At 40.7% G+C, this 15,359-nt stretch overlaps 2 protein-coding genes across 2 annotated transcripts; one reads left to right on the top strand and one right to left on the bottom strand.

The window, feature by feature from the left end:
* Positions 1 to 632: 632 nt before the first annotated feature.
* LOC134204406 (uncharacterized) lies at positions 633 to 3,068 on the top strand. The gene is made up of 4 exons (XM_062679227.1): positions 633 to 1,199; positions 1,267 to 1,595; positions 2,153 to 2,523; positions 2,603 to 3,068. The coding sequence occupies exons 1-4, from the start codon at positions 909 to 911 to the stop codon at positions 2,962 to 2,964; spliced, it is 1,353 nt and encodes a 450-aa protein (XP_062535211.1). The 5' UTR covers positions 633 to 908; the 3' UTR covers positions 2,965 to 3,068.
* LOC134204407 (epoxide hydrolase 4-like) lies at positions 2,987 to 4,357 on the bottom strand. The gene is made up of 2 exons (XM_062679228.1): positions 3,933 to 4,357; positions 2,987 to 3,877 (listed from the first exon to the last, which is right to left on the bottom strand). Exons 1-2 carry the CDS (start codon positions 4,125 to 4,127, stop codon positions 3,065 to 3,067), a joined length of 1,008 nt encoding a protein of 335 aa, XP_062535212.1. The 5' UTR covers positions 4,128 to 4,357; the 3' UTR covers positions 2,987 to 3,064.
* Positions 4,358 to 15,359: the final 11,002 nt, after the last annotated feature.

The raw sequence follows: 15,359 nt of genomic DNA, 5'->3' as shown, positions 1-15,359 counted from the left end.
TATACCGTACAGGCCACTTCGGCCTATGTCTGAATAAATAATATTAATAATATAAACTCAGGAGGATTTTATGTAAAACTTCAAAATAATTCCCCGTGAAATTGCAAAATTTCCTCGTGGAAATCCCGAATAATTTCCCATAGAGCTTCCAAAAAGTTTCCCGTGAAAAATTCAAAGCATTTCCCGTGGATAATCCGAATAATTCCCGTGGAAATTCCTAAACATTTCGCATGGACATTTCATTTCGTATAATATCTAATTACCAAACTGTTTATCGGATTAATTCGTATGTATGTAATGTTTAATAAATCAGACCATATCAGCCAGCGCTGGATGATCGGCATTACTCGAAAACAAAAGAACAAACAATAACAAACGAAAACAATATGCTTAATCTTGAGATCGTAATATGGTGAAATAATCTGATCAGCAGATTAGAAACAGATCTCGATTTCGATAGTACCTATCCAACTAGCCCAGTCTTAATATATAAGCATTGAAACAATTGGTATGGAATAATAATCAAAAATGTTTTCAAGGACACATACTTGAAGCCGAATCAATTCAATCAATTTTTATTTTCAACAAATACCTATCGAACCGCGATATGGTTCATCCATAAGCTTGATAACAATACCCAATTTCATAGTCCACGTGCGGAAAATTTCCTTTCTGTTACGTTTTCAACGTGGTCATCCCTTTCAACGAGCAGGGTACTGAACTGAACCAATTGAACCGCACACAACAGCACACAACTTGTAACTTGGCACAGGTCGCATTTGGGTTGCCCGGACAACTGACGTAGTTTGTTGAATTTCTTTTGGTTCCAGAAAAAATAAAGTCAAGTTTGGTGAAGATAATTGATTCGCTGAATTTCATTATCACCTACGTGCCATTTTAGTGCAAGTATGCCCGAGCAGCAAATTCCGGCATACGATAGGCCATCTTCGAGTTCTTCGTCGGAGCCGGTTTCCCAGGAGCACTCCCTCGTGGGGGCCGTCGACGAGCGCAGAAACAACGCAAATGACCGCGAAAACCAATTTGTAGCCATCAGAAATTTGATGAATAATAATCGCAATTCGCGAAATGGCATTCGCGCTATGATTCCACACGTTCCATTCGAACGATCTTTTATTCCGGCACCGACAAGGTACTATCCGATAGTAATCCCAGCGGAACCAACAATTGAAGATCTTCTGGTAAGAATATGGTCCCAGGTCAGGTATGTTGACGAATGAATAATTCATTTTGTAAATCCATCCATAGCGCCAAGCAGCCGGGACCAGTGAATTGCATCGAGTGTCCGAAATCAAGCTCAAGGTAATATCTCACATGACCAGCCTGCAAAGAATTCCGTTCTTCATACCGAATTTGCGGGGGCTTACATTGGAGGGCAGTATTGTAACGACCTTGAGGGATTTGGGTTGCGATATGACGTCGCTTGTTTACCTGAACGTGAGTCGGTGCAGTTTGAAAAATTTGGATGGCACCAGTGGGTTGGAAACGTTGGAGGAACTGGTGGCTGACTATAATACGATTGAGGAAGTAGGACCGTGTACCAACTTGACCATGATCAAGAAGATCAGCTTGAAGGGGTAAGTTGATTTATTGTTAGATATCTTAACTTGGGACAGATGCATCACACTAGTACCAAGCTGTAATCAACTTCGGCGATCATTTTAAAGCTATAAAAACTGAATGAAATAGAAATTTAGGATATGATCTATTTCTTTTTCTATTTCCCCTATTTCGAGTATTTTTTTTTCATATTCAAAAATGCATATGGGCTTGAACTTTTATAGATTTTCTTTTTTTTTTTTATTTACACAGGAGGCAATGCACGTTCCATTATATCTGAGGGTGTTATTATTTTTGCATCTATAAAGACTTATGTGATTAGCTCAAGTTTATTTTTTAATTATGTATTACCAACCAGATTTCTTGTTCGTTTTGGAGTAAAATTTAAGGATTCCAATAGAATTTATCATCTCTTACTTAATTTTTTTTAAATATTTGTTGGGATTTCATCTATAACAAAAAATATAATTTAATTCAAATTCTAGAAACCCAATGGCGGTTGGTTGGATTGGAATTAGGTAGATACCATCTACTAGTCTTGCAAACCTAAAAAACGTTTAATTTATACTTTCAGCAATCGTATAACGGATCTCGGCAGCTGCACATTTCTCGCACTTTGTGAAAATTTGGAAGTGTTGGACCTTCGCGAGAATTTCGTTTCGGAAAACCCATCGTTTCGTCACATGTTGAAAGAAAATATCCCACAGCTTCGCTGTCTGAACGAGATTCCATTCTCCGAAGTTGCGCGAGAGGAAAATTCCGACATGTCCAGTTCCGAGTACAGGTCAAGCTCATCGAGTAATGATGACGAACGTCGAGGTCGCTGGGATGTTCGGGGAGCTGGCGACGGAGCTTGGAACGAACGTCAACTTCGACCCGCAACAAGCCATCAAGAACGAACCGTCACTGTGGAGCTGTTAGATGATGCTCGACCCGCATCGGCTGGTAATTAATTCCCATCACAAGCAATGAACCACACCAAGACTGAAGAATTCTATTTTGTTACCTCTTTTTAATCAATCAGACGCTACTAGAATAAAGAGTCAACTGACTTCAGGTGAACCGATTTGCGGAACAATTGTAACAAAAGCCCGTCGAACCCGAAGACACCGAACGGTTTGGGGTGAATCTACGTCCTGCTCCAGTATGAGTAGCTCTGATTCATCCTATTCAAAAGATTTTCCTGATCGCCTTCCACAAAAGCACGTTGATTTAGAGCTAGGCGTTATCGGTATGCAAAACCAACCAACCGTATCGACAGAAGGCGCAGGCGATGATTCACAAAGTTTGCTACGAGCGGCCCGAATGTGGCGGCAACGATCACTTCAAACGCGGGAAGCCATTCGTGAACATGACCAACTGACACGCCATATGAGCGAGGACTAGCGTTAGATTAATTTAAACTAAGTTTTCTTTGTTGACTGCACTTACATAGATTTTATTCTTGCTAATAAACTCTTAGAGCTAGTAGGAAAAAAAAACCATTTCACAAAACAAGGAAATCGCGGATCATCTTGTTAACGAGTACTGGATGATTCTGTTGCACGTAATGTCCGGACCCAGGCACAACTCTGCATCTTAATTGAGGTATACTTCGCATCAACAGTTGCCCACTCTGCATAGTTATAAATTTATCGTCATCTGCCATCAAATACAAACCTGGAGCATACTTTTCAATTTTTGGCAATTTTTCCTCTTTCCTAAGAAAACTAAAGTTCTCTCTGTAGTAATCGATCGCTCTCGTCAATGACCCACTGTTCGAAAATGTGTATTTGTAGGCCTCCAGTTCCGAACTCGTCAAAAATTCCCCCATATTTTTCTCGATATAATGGAAATCTCTCGCTCTGATATAAAACTCCGGCAACCACGGCATCAAAAAGAAAAATGCATACCAAGACATCAGAAATTGGCACCAACTGGTGGCCAACAGTCTTCTGAAAACGTCTAACGATGGTGCTCCCATCATGATGTACCGATCTACCATTTCCATGTGTTTTTGCACAAACTGAAAACCAATGATTGCTCCCCAATCATGTCCAACTAAAATCACTTTTTCATAACCCATCATAACAACAAAACTCCTCACATCTTCAACCAGCAAATCCAACTTATAGGCAGCACGATCATTCGGTGCACTTGATCTCCCATACCCTCGCAAATCTAGTGCTACCACTCGATAATCCTTCGAAAATTCCTTCATCTGATGACGCCAACTAAACCAAAACTCAGGAAATCCATGAAGAAACAGCATCAGCGGTTTTTCAGGATTTCCATCCTCGACATAATGCAGCTTGTAGCCCTAGAAGATAGATCTTTCAATGTGATAACATTCCTTTGACAGTTTATTTACTCACGTTAACATCAGCATATTTGTGTCTTCCGAAAGCAGGGTCGTCCAGTACGGCGGGAGACAAAGATCGCTTTCTTGTTGTCCAGTCGTAGGGATTCGCAAGGAACTCGAGTCCTGTATGGAGCACAAACAGAACCGCGTAGAACGCACTGATAGCATACACAATAACAGCTTGGATGATACGTAGGAGTTGTTGCATGGTTGCGTGCTCTTGTTATGACTGCTCTTCTGTTCCGATACTGCAGTCATACTTATGGAAGCCGGTACAACAGTCAATCGATTTGATCAGATTGTTAAAGGTACTAATAACAAAGCGCAAGTGCAAAATGAGATGGGCATCGATACCAGAGGTGTTGGAAGTGTATACAAAGAACGATTAACGGTAATGGTATGATTGATGCAAGGGTAGTCTCACGAATAGAGAAGATTATTCCAAATTTTGGAACGATAGGCGAGACTTGATCCCCTTTTCTCATTTCCGATATATTAAATGCAAAAAAGAAACATATGATTGAACTTTACTGATGAGCGACAGTCTGTTAATTGTCGTTGCTATTGATACACATTAAATTTTTTGAGTCTCTGTCAGAAATAGAATTTTCAAATACTCAGGGGAATTGATCCCGCTCTAAGAACTTGCTTCGATGGAAGTGCGCCGCCGTTTTAAATTTTCCCCGCCGATTCAAATTTGCAGAAGTCAGCAGAAATTTCCGTGGAAATTCCGAAGATTGAATGCAATTCCTCTCTTCATCTCTCCATCATAGCTAATTAAATGAAAATCTACACAAAATCTACACTACAACTTGGAGTTTCGAAAAGCTCTCCGTAAAAATTAAGACAGAAATGGAAAATGGAAAAATCAAATGGGAATTTTCCCGGTGGAATCCAAAGAATTTCTCGTTAAAATAAAATGTTTGAACGGAGAAATATCCTTCGGCAGAAAGCAATAAGACCCAAAGGCCGAATATGTCATTTAACCGACCAAACAGTTTGGCCGAAGCACAAAGTTTTTGGGCCGAAAATGTCATTTGGTCGAGCATTTCCTTCAGCCAAAAAAATCGGTTTGCCGAATAGCTCATCTGGCCGAGAATATCGTTTGGCCTTTGGTCGAATCGGTTGTTATTCTGTTAAACTGGGTCATCTGGCCAAAATGGACATTCGGCCGAAAGTGTAATTCGGCTGAACTGGTCTTTTTGATCTGTTAGGGGGTCGTACACATATTACGTAAGCTATTTTATTGCGTTTTTCGAGCCCCCTCCCCCATATAATATTTTTGTATACAAATGTTTTTTTTATTTATATGGTGCGTAGGAAAACAACAGACCACCCTTCCCCCAATAAGTGCTTGCGTAGTATATGTACGGCCATGGCAAACAACTTTTTCGGCTAAATCACCAGTTTAGCAAAATATCCCGTACGGCTGTGTATTACTTTCGGCCAAACCATTTTCAGCCAAACCATTTTCGACCTAATAACCGTTTCGGACTCATTCCACGTCGAGCATCCGTGCGAGACGGTTGTAAGTCCGCGTACGGTCTACTTCTCATTCGGTTTTTTTCTGAAGTACAGGTAGCGGTTTTTTCCGAAAGTGTTTTGAAGCATAGTGTTTGAGTGGAAATGGTGCTTAGCTGTAGCAGTTAAGTAGCCATTTCGTTGGTTTTGCAACTACGCAAAACTTTGCAGTTTATTCGGCGTCCATCGCAGGCGCAGGCATCATCGTCCCACGCCGACAGTCATCATCCATCGTGCGTCTCCACCAACACAGACGCTGCCTTCCTGCCGCCATCCATCCACCCAGTTGCAGTGTTGTGTGCGGCGAGAACACCAACAATAGCGTGGTTCGCTTCGACCGCACCACAGCACAGGCGAGTGTCCATCGAGCTAGTGTGTGCTGCCCAGGGTTCATAATGCTCACTCAATCTCAGGAGCACATGATTTTCCCTCACGAAAGTTTTCGGGGAGAAATCGCTTGTCGGGAAAGAAAAACAGCCTGGATAGTGATAACCAGGGTTCGTAATGCTCACTCAATCTCAGGAGCACAGGATGCTTCCTCACGAAAATTTTCGGGGAGAAATCGCTTTTCGGGAAAGAAAAACAGCCTGGAGAGTGATAACCATTTTTCGCTCACTTCGATTGCCGCCAAACGTTGGTTTGCTCTTTTTCCTTTATATTCGAGTCTTTTCGTGGCACCATAATTGCAAATGGTAGTAGCTTATGTGGACCAAACAGCATAGCGCTTTCATACAGATAGCGTGGTGGTGTGGCTAGAGGAAGCGCATCCCCACAGCTATTATTGTTACTATTCTGGGTTCGAATCCCGGTGCGGCCATACAATTTTGTAATTGTTCTGCGATAATTCTCGCGAAAAGTGAGTGAGAGGTAAAAGTGAGGAAACGAAAAAAGATTTTCAACTAATAGGCAAGATTTTCGTTTATCTTCCCAGGCTAATTCTGGAGAAAGATAGATGGGTGAAAGATGATCCTCAAAATAAACAACGAAAAAAGATTTTCCCTTGGCCCGAAAAACGCTTGCTTTGGTCTCATTGAAACGAAAAGTCGAAACCCTGGTGATGACAATTTTTCGCTCACTTCGATTGCCGCTAAACGTTGGTTTGCTCTTTTTCTTTCATATTCGAGTCTTTTCGTGGCATCATCAATGTAAATGGTGGTAGCTTATGTGGAACAAATAACTTAAGGCCCAAATTACCGTAATCCAGTCATTGACAAGAAAACAGCCACGTGCTTGTACCACCCCCAGGAAGAAATCCGCCCAATGAGGAGAAAATGCATTCCCCAGCTGAATCGGGGAAGCACTCTTGTTTTAAAACTACATCAACATATAGTGGTGACTTCAATACATCCGTGGGATGCTTCATTTGGATGAATTTCGTAATATTATTTGAAAAAACTGCCTTTTGCAGAAAATATTGCAAAGTTGAAAAAATATTTTTCCAGGAGGGGAAACCGTCGATTTACTCTCACGCTCTCTTATATTTTGCAGATACTCGAAAATCATCGTTCAGTGTTGCGTGTTGATTTGTTCTATATGTTATGCTTGTTTTCTCGAATATGTACGTAAACATCAAGCAATTGACACTAAATATTAGATGTGAGCTAGAACTGTAAAAACGCAAGCATTCATAAGCAACGCAGGTTATTTATTTTTTCATAATTCAAGTGTTGATAATGTAATGTAATGCTAAAATAATAATGTAATGCTAAAACGGCATCACTTTTCATGTACACAGAGAGAAGACCGATCATATGGTCATGTAAACAATCCATTGAATCTGGACGAACATTTGAGAAGGTAGTCAACTGCATCATAATTTTACATTCATGTAAAATGCATGTAGGAAATTGAGTAATTAGGAGAAGGATGCACAACAAATCAATCTCAGATGCATGTTTGAGGTTGTTTATGCGTATCACTATAATCTGTGCGCTGTACAGGCATTGAAAAGGACGTTAATATTTTGTGGAAATATATAGAGTTTGCTACCTTTTGAAATGTTTGTGTACTTTGTACAAAATCAGATCTGAGCGAATGAGTAGGCTCTCCGCAAAAAAAATAAGCGAACAGCAAGAAAAAGAAGTCGATTTGATGTAGGGTGACCATATGGTATCCTAAAGGAGGACATGTCCTCCTTTTTCGATAAAAATCGGATGTCCTCCTTTTGAGCTGAAATGTCCTCCTTTTGTACATTTTGAGGAAACAATTGACAATGCTAGACATTAATTTCGGTTGTGAATATACATTTGCGTTTAATTCGTTTCCAACTTGGAACCTTTTCCATCTAGCTTTCGATTAAAATCAATGTTAATACCAAACATTAGTGAAGTGTATTAGAAGATGTCAAAAAATGATTTGAAATAAGAGTTTGATAATTTCACGAAATTGTGAATAATGGGCTAAGAATAAAATGATTCAAATGCTTCTCAACCTGTGCTGCGATAAAGCATACATTGGTTGATTGAAAAATAAATCTAAAGAAATCTAAAAATGGTCACCTGTCATGAGTCGAGTTTTGTACTATTCCATTAAATTCCACCGCAACGTGGTCCCATAACAGGTAAAGACATTCCACTAAAAGAGCTTGATAAAATGTGTTGGAGGAAACATGGGACTCAAACTTATGACCCCATTTCAAAGACGGGTGCAAACATATATTCCCTAGTCAACGATGTTCTCTAATCAAACATAAAGTTCCTAATTTACAGTAAATGAAAAATTAATTGTAATCTTTCTTGAATTCATCTGAAAATAATACCTCGCAAAGCTTCAAAATCGTCATGAAAATCTCCGTAGTTGTATCCAGCCTGAAAACATTTTTGAATTTCTATGAACAACTATTGAAAGCATCGTGGTCATGATGCACGCCGTCTAGATGCATTCGCATGCCATGAACTTGTTGGTATTCAAGGAATAATCTCCGCTGGTCTTTCGGGTGTCTTAAGTAATATACAATCAGTTGTCTATTGCTCAACGTTGCGATGTATGCGACGGTTGAGTCATTCGAAAAATAATATTATTCCAGATTTTCTTGCTAAAATTCTGTGCATTGCTGCCAGCATATTGATACACCATACATTTGTAATCTTGTAATCTTGTAATCTTGTAATATCAACGCACCCTCTGACCATAGCCTATCTGCGTTGTATATAAATACCGCTGAGCGATACGTCTACTGGGCAACACGTCCGGTGTGCACTGCACTAAGATCTCCTTAGATGCAACCGGACCGAGATCTTACTTAAGGCTCCCAAGGGTCCGTTTCGCTGTGATATGTTGCCATAAAATAGAAATATATGCACTTGCTTTTCTAATCTACGGGAATATTTAAATTTACTAATGATATTGATTAGTGACAAGTAAATTCATTCATCGATCAGATTAGAACGAGCTCAGTGCAATTAAAATATAAACGCAATACTTATCTGCAATTCACAGAAGATGTTGGGATTGTCCTTGAAGTAATCACGTTGTGAACACAGACTTCCTGTATTTACGGTGGTTGTTATGAATATGAATACCACTGATGATACCGGAACAATAAGATTTTCTTCATCACTGGTCGTCTGGAAAGAGGTAGATAAAAGAATTGGGCCACTTTCACTCGCCGGCCCGCAAAACATTAGTAAGTAATTAATTATACTACAAAGACAAAAATACAGTTCTAATAATTCTGTCTTATTAATGGATATCACACATGCCCATCTGATACTCAACTTAACCAAAAACATATCCTCAATACTTAATAAATTGATAACTGTATATAGTTTTCTATTATTGTCCATATAGACCTACTATTCAATCTAGGATTCCAAATCGGATAAATTAATTCAGTTGCTAACTAAAAGCTTATCCTCAACGCTTTGGCTGTCAATAGTCTCCACAATATGAACCTTAAAGGTTATAACTTTGTTCAATCCTACATCTGTTTATATTAAAACCAGGGTTTCGACTTTTCGTTTCAATGAGACCAAAGTAAGCGTTTTTCGGGCCAAGTGAAAATCTAGTTTCGTTGTTTATGTTGAGGATCATCTTTCACCCATCAACCTTTTCTCTAGAATTAGCATTGGAAGATAAACGAAAATCTTGCCTATTAGATGAAAATCCTTTTTCGTTTCATTACTTTCACCTCTCACTCACTTTTCGCGAGAATTATCGCAGAACAATTACAAAATTGTATGGCCGCGCCGGGATTCGATCCCAGAATAGTAACAATAATAGCTGTGGGGATGCGCTTACTTTAGCCACACCACCATGCTATCCGTATGAAAGCGTTAAGTTATTTGTTCCACATAAGCTACTACCATTTGCATTGATGATGCCTCGAAAAGACTCGAATATGAAAGAAAAAGAGCAAACCAACGTTTAGCGGCAATCGAAGTGAGCGAAAAATTGTTATCACTCTCCAGGCTGTTTTTCTTTCCCGAAAAGCGATTTCTCCCCGAAAACTTTCGTGAGGGAAAATCATATGCTCCTGAGATTGAGTGAGCATTATGAACCCTGATTAAAACTCAATCCTAACTGCCCCGAAACCGCTTTCAACACATAACTGCCCCGCGCACAGCCACTACATGCGACCCACAGGACCCCAATCGAGGACGGCCTACACTATACCGTTATGAGCTTACACCCTCTCCTGGGCTGTGCGACGCTGAAAACATGCTCCTAACGTTTGATGCCTAAAAATAAAAATAATTAAACTAATTACACTAAATCTTACACTTTTGATCGAACCCGGCTGACATTCGCGTTAAACAATGTGTTCCATGAGTGCTGATCACTCATGATAACGCCCCGAATCGGCGAATAAAATTCAGTTTAACGCAGAGTCTTGCGCTAAGTAATGCTAAAAACCTAACTTCTAGGAATTTGATTCGTAGAAACAAATTATACTGAAATTGGTGCGTGGCAAAATAAGTTATACTATTAGCTAATTTAGTTAAACCCTGACTACCCCACATTATACTGGCCCGTTTGGAGTCATCCAGTGGCACTTGGTCTTAGCATTCGTTTTCTTTTTAAATTCTATAACAATTCACCACGCTTACCCCCATATTAGTAATATGTAGAACGAATGCTTGACTATTACTATACTAAGTATAGTAAAAGACCGGAAGTAATAATTGGGCCAGCCACCACCTGATACACCAAACATTTGTGTACCATTATTCAGATAGAGTGAAGCTTGTTTAATAGAATCTCACTATAAAGATGGTGATTTCGTTCTTTCTTTTTGCCTTTCTCGTATACTAAGTATACGTAAAGGCTATAATTTCACTCCAAAACCAAACTTTTGATAGAAGGCTCGGAGACCCATAGTGTTATATACCAATCGACTCAGCTCGACGAATTTAGGTGATGTCTGTTTGTGTGTATGTATGTATGTGTGTGTGTGTATGTGTGTATGTGTACAAATTTTGTAGACATACTTTTGGAAACTTAGCATTACCTGATTTATTCGCAACAAGTTGCATTCGACGGGGAATGCGGTCCCATTGTTTGCTATTGAAAATTGGCCTGATCGGACATTGCATTTCGGAATTATTGAAAAATCATTGTTTTTTCCCAAGGGTCCCCCCTTGGAAAAAAATTTTCAAAATCGAAAAAAAAATTTTTTTCAAGAATGGTGGGAATGCATAGTAATTAATGCAAAAACATGCAAAATGATAGAAAATATGCGATCTATCCCCCTAAAGTCCTTATTTGACCTTTCCTATGAGATTTTTTCAGTACATTTTACGATGCACGAGAAAGGCATCATCGCCGCTAGGTGGATTAATCTGGGTTTTTTTCTTCATTTTAATAAATTTGTATGTCGTATTTGACTTGACGCCCCGAAAAATCAGTCAATTTAATGTCAAATACAGGAAATTTTCGAGTTGGTAATTTCTTTTATATGTACTCCTTTCTCAATAAAATGTCCTCCTTTTTGGCACGATTTGAGGGAATTGTCCTCCTTTGAAAAATTTTCATATGGTCACCCTAATTTGATGTATGACATTTGAACCTTAACGCTTTCATACAGATAGCGTGGTGGTGTGGCTAAAGTACAGCTATTATTGTTACTATTCTGGGTTCGAATCCCGGCGCGGCCATACAATTTTGTAATTGTTCTGCGATAATTCTCGCGAAAGTGAGTGAGAGGTGAAAGTAATAAAACGAAAAAGGATTTTCATCTAATAGGCAAGATTTTCGTTCATCTTCCAATGCTAATTCTAGAGAAAAGATTGATGGGTGAAGGATGATCTTCAACATAAACAACGAAACAAGATTTTCCCTTGGCCCGAAAAACGCTTGCTTTGGTCTCATTGAAACGAAAAATCGAAACCCTGGCTGCCAGAACTGTTAGCCGGCGACACAGCAGTGTGAACGCAAGTCTAGGAACTTTTTTCAAATAGGCGTAACTGTATTTGACCTTGAAATTTGAAACAGCTCATACTCTCTCTATGCAGCATATTTCTTTCAACTAACGTTACTACCAGATAGATCGCAATCCATTCTTTCTGTTGGGTGCATTAGTTGACCAAAATAGTTTGAATTAAGAGCACAATCGCCATTCCAAAAATCAAGGTCAGAATCAATTAGGCCCATTTGAAAAAAAAGTTCCTAGAAGTATTTAATTGAGCTCCCTCTCATTGTTCCCCTCTCTTCTCCATCTTATTGGAATAGTTTTTTCTTTCTTTTTTACTCGTCTTCCCCTCTGTCCCAAATCATTATTTTGTTTGTGTGTGTGTGTTTTTTTTTTCTGCCCTTGTGATAATTGTTTAGTTTTAAAATAGATTGTGCCTCGCTGCAGCGGCGCATTTCGTGTCCGCAATGCGCGAAGGCGAAGTTGGCGGGGGTACTTCGTATGCCATGTCAGATGTTTCGTTGCATTGGTGCAAACCAAAACGAAATGGACACCAGCAACGCTAAAATTTCCTCTACGAGCCCCCGTCCCAAGTAAACACCCTCACGACTCTAGTGGGCCGTATGGTGTTTTCTTTCGACCCAAAGGCAAACGTTTGAATATCAGCCAGATCAGCACAGATCTAGAAAAGCGATTCTCATCTGTCATGACCATTGACATGGTTGGGTCCAGTAAACTCCGTGTCACGGTCAGTGATCGCAAAGAGGCCAACGGGATTGCCACCTGTGAGCTTTTCACTCTCGAATATAAGGTTTATTTACCGTCAGCAGTTTGTGAGATCGCGGGGTGGTGACGGAGGGAAGTATGACATGCGACGATTTGAAACAGGGTTTCGGTCGTTTCAAGAAAGTTTCTTTGCCTCCTGTTGCGATACTGGATTGCAAACAAATGTATTCGGTGTCGCAGGAGGGAGAGAAGCGGAGTTATTCCCCGTCTGACTCTTTCTGCGTCACTTTTTCCGGGTCCGCACTGCCTGACTACGTAGTGATTGGCAAACTTCGTCTACCTGTTCGGCTGTATGTACCTAAGGTGATGAATTGTGTTAATTGCAAGCAGCTGGACCACACCGCTCAGTACTGCTGCAATAAACCTCGCTGTGCATTATGCGAAGAGAAGCATGTGGAGGGCACGTGCAAGACGGCATCGAAATGTGTATATTGTAACGAAAGCCCTCCACACCCCACTAGCACAAGTCTAATGAAACTGGTTACAACAACTCATTTGTGACTAAATCTGGTCAGTGAAAAATGCGCTTTGCTGTTAATTGAATGCATTTTCAGGGTTTCAACTTTTCGTTTCCATGAGACCAAAGCAACCGTTTTTCGGGCCAAGGGAAAATCTTTTTTCGTTGTTTATTTTGAGGATCATTTTTCACCCATCTATCTTTCTCCAGAATTAGCTTGGGAAGATAAATGAAAATCTTGCCTATTAGATGAAAATCTCTTTTCGTTTCCTCACTTTTACCTCTCACTCACTTTTCGCGAGAATTATCGCAGAACAATTATAAAATTGTATGGCCACACCGGGATTCGAACCCAGAATAGTAACAATAATAGCTGTGGGGATGCGCTTCCTCTAGCCACACCACCACGCTATCTATATGAAAGCGCTCTGCTGTTTGGTCCACATAAGCTACTACCATGTGCAGTTATGGTGCCACGAAAAGACTCGAATATGAATGAAAAAGAGCAAACCAACGTTTGGCGGCAATCAAAGTGAGCGAAAAATGGTTATCACTCTCCAGGCTGTTTTTCTTTCCCGAAAAGCGATTTCTCCCCGAACATTTTCGTGAGGAAGCATCCTGTGCTCCTGAGATTGAGTGAGCATTACGAACCCTGCTGGTCACACATAAGCTTCTGCGATCTATGTACAACATGTGTGCTACTCGAGCATGCTCTTGAAGCTTGCCCAACGTACATACAGCAGCGAATCCACCAGAAGCGGTCTTTTCAGCAGCGTTCTCGGCGAAGTTACGCCGAAATGTTGAGGAAGGCCGCTCCTCCACTCGTTTCTGACACCATCTACTCGTCTCTTCCTTTAGACGATCAAGGTAGCTCTGACTCCGAGGTTGGATATGGGGTTCCCTTTGTTTTCAATGGCTCAACGAGGAAGAGAATAAAACAGAGCCAGCGACCCTCAAAAAAGCCTAGAAAACAGCCTCAAAGTGAGCCCCAATCCAACATGGTCAAATTCAAAGCGGGTGGAAATACTCAAAAACGTTCAACTTTTGTGGTTTCACATCGGGATGATCGAGAGTTTCCACCGCTTCCAGGGACATCTAAAATCCCAGATGCCCCAATTTTTGCGATTTCTCAGTCGGAAAGAGAACATAGAGAGCGAGCAGAAGAACTCCCGAGCGCTCCAATGTTCACACTTTCTGGCATCGTGGAGCTCATCCTCAACTTCTTTAATGCTTCCGACCCCGTGAAGAACATGGTCAAAACTGTTCATCCTATTCTGACTCCTCTCCTGAAGCAGCTGGCTTCAAAAATGCCCCTCCTCGAGTCATTTGTATCCTTCGATGGCTAACTTAGTCAATAAGGGTAACATGATTTCGATTCTGCAGTGGAACTGTCGAAGTATTCTTCCAAAATTAGATATTTTTAAATTTTTGGTTAACAAATTACATTGCGATGCTTTTGCTTTATGTGAAACATGGCTAACACCAGATGTGAACCTTCATTTTCCTGATTTCAACATAATCCGCCGCGATCGGGCAAATCGATATGGAGGGGTGCTTTTAGGGATCAAAAAACAGCACTCCTTCTATAGAGTTGATCTTGCGCCGATGTCTGGCACCGAAGCTGTCGCATGTCAGGTGACTATTCGAGGAAAAGACCTCAGTATCGCCTCGATATATCTTCCTCCAAACACCGCGATATCTCGCAGAGATCTCTCGCACATCTGCTCGGTTATGCCCGAGCCATGGTTGCTCCTGGGAGATTTTAACTCCCACGGAACAGGCTGGGGGGAACTGTACGACGACAACCGTTCATCAATGATATACGACCTCTGCGACGAATTCAATATGTCAATTTTGAATACAGGAGAAGTTATACGAGTGGCTCCTTCAGCAAGAGATAGCCGTCTAGATCTTTCCATTTGTTCGAGCTCATTATCGTTGGACTGTACTTGGAACGTGGTCCAAGATCCCCATGGTATGTAGTGATCATTTGCCGATCGAAGTCTCGATTTCCAATGGACGTAATCAATCTGTTTCTGTCGACCTCTCATATGACCTCACAAAGCACATCGATTGGGGATCATATGCGGAGGCCATCATTGATGGCGTAATGTCGATAGAAACACTTCCCCCGCGAGAAGAGTACGAGTTTCTATCCCAGTTGCTTCTTGACAGTGCTCTTCAGGCACAACGTCGGCCAGTGCTTGAAGCTTCGGTTCGTAGGATACCACACGGTCCGTGGTGGGATATCGAGTGTACACAACTTTATCGCAAGAAATACGCCGCGTTCAAAGAATTCCGGAAACATGGTTTGATCGTACTTCACA

Source organism: Armigeres subalbatus, unplaced genomic scaffold (genome assembly GCF_024139115.2).
Source record: "Armigeres subalbatus isolate Guangzhou_Male unplaced genomic scaffold, GZ_Asu_2 Contig561, whole genome shotgun sequence".
NCBI classification, from domain to species: Eukaryota; Metazoa; Arthropoda; class Insecta; order Diptera; family Culicidae; genus Armigeres; species Armigeres subalbatus.
This window is presented reverse-complemented; position numbering and strand designations above follow the sequence as displayed.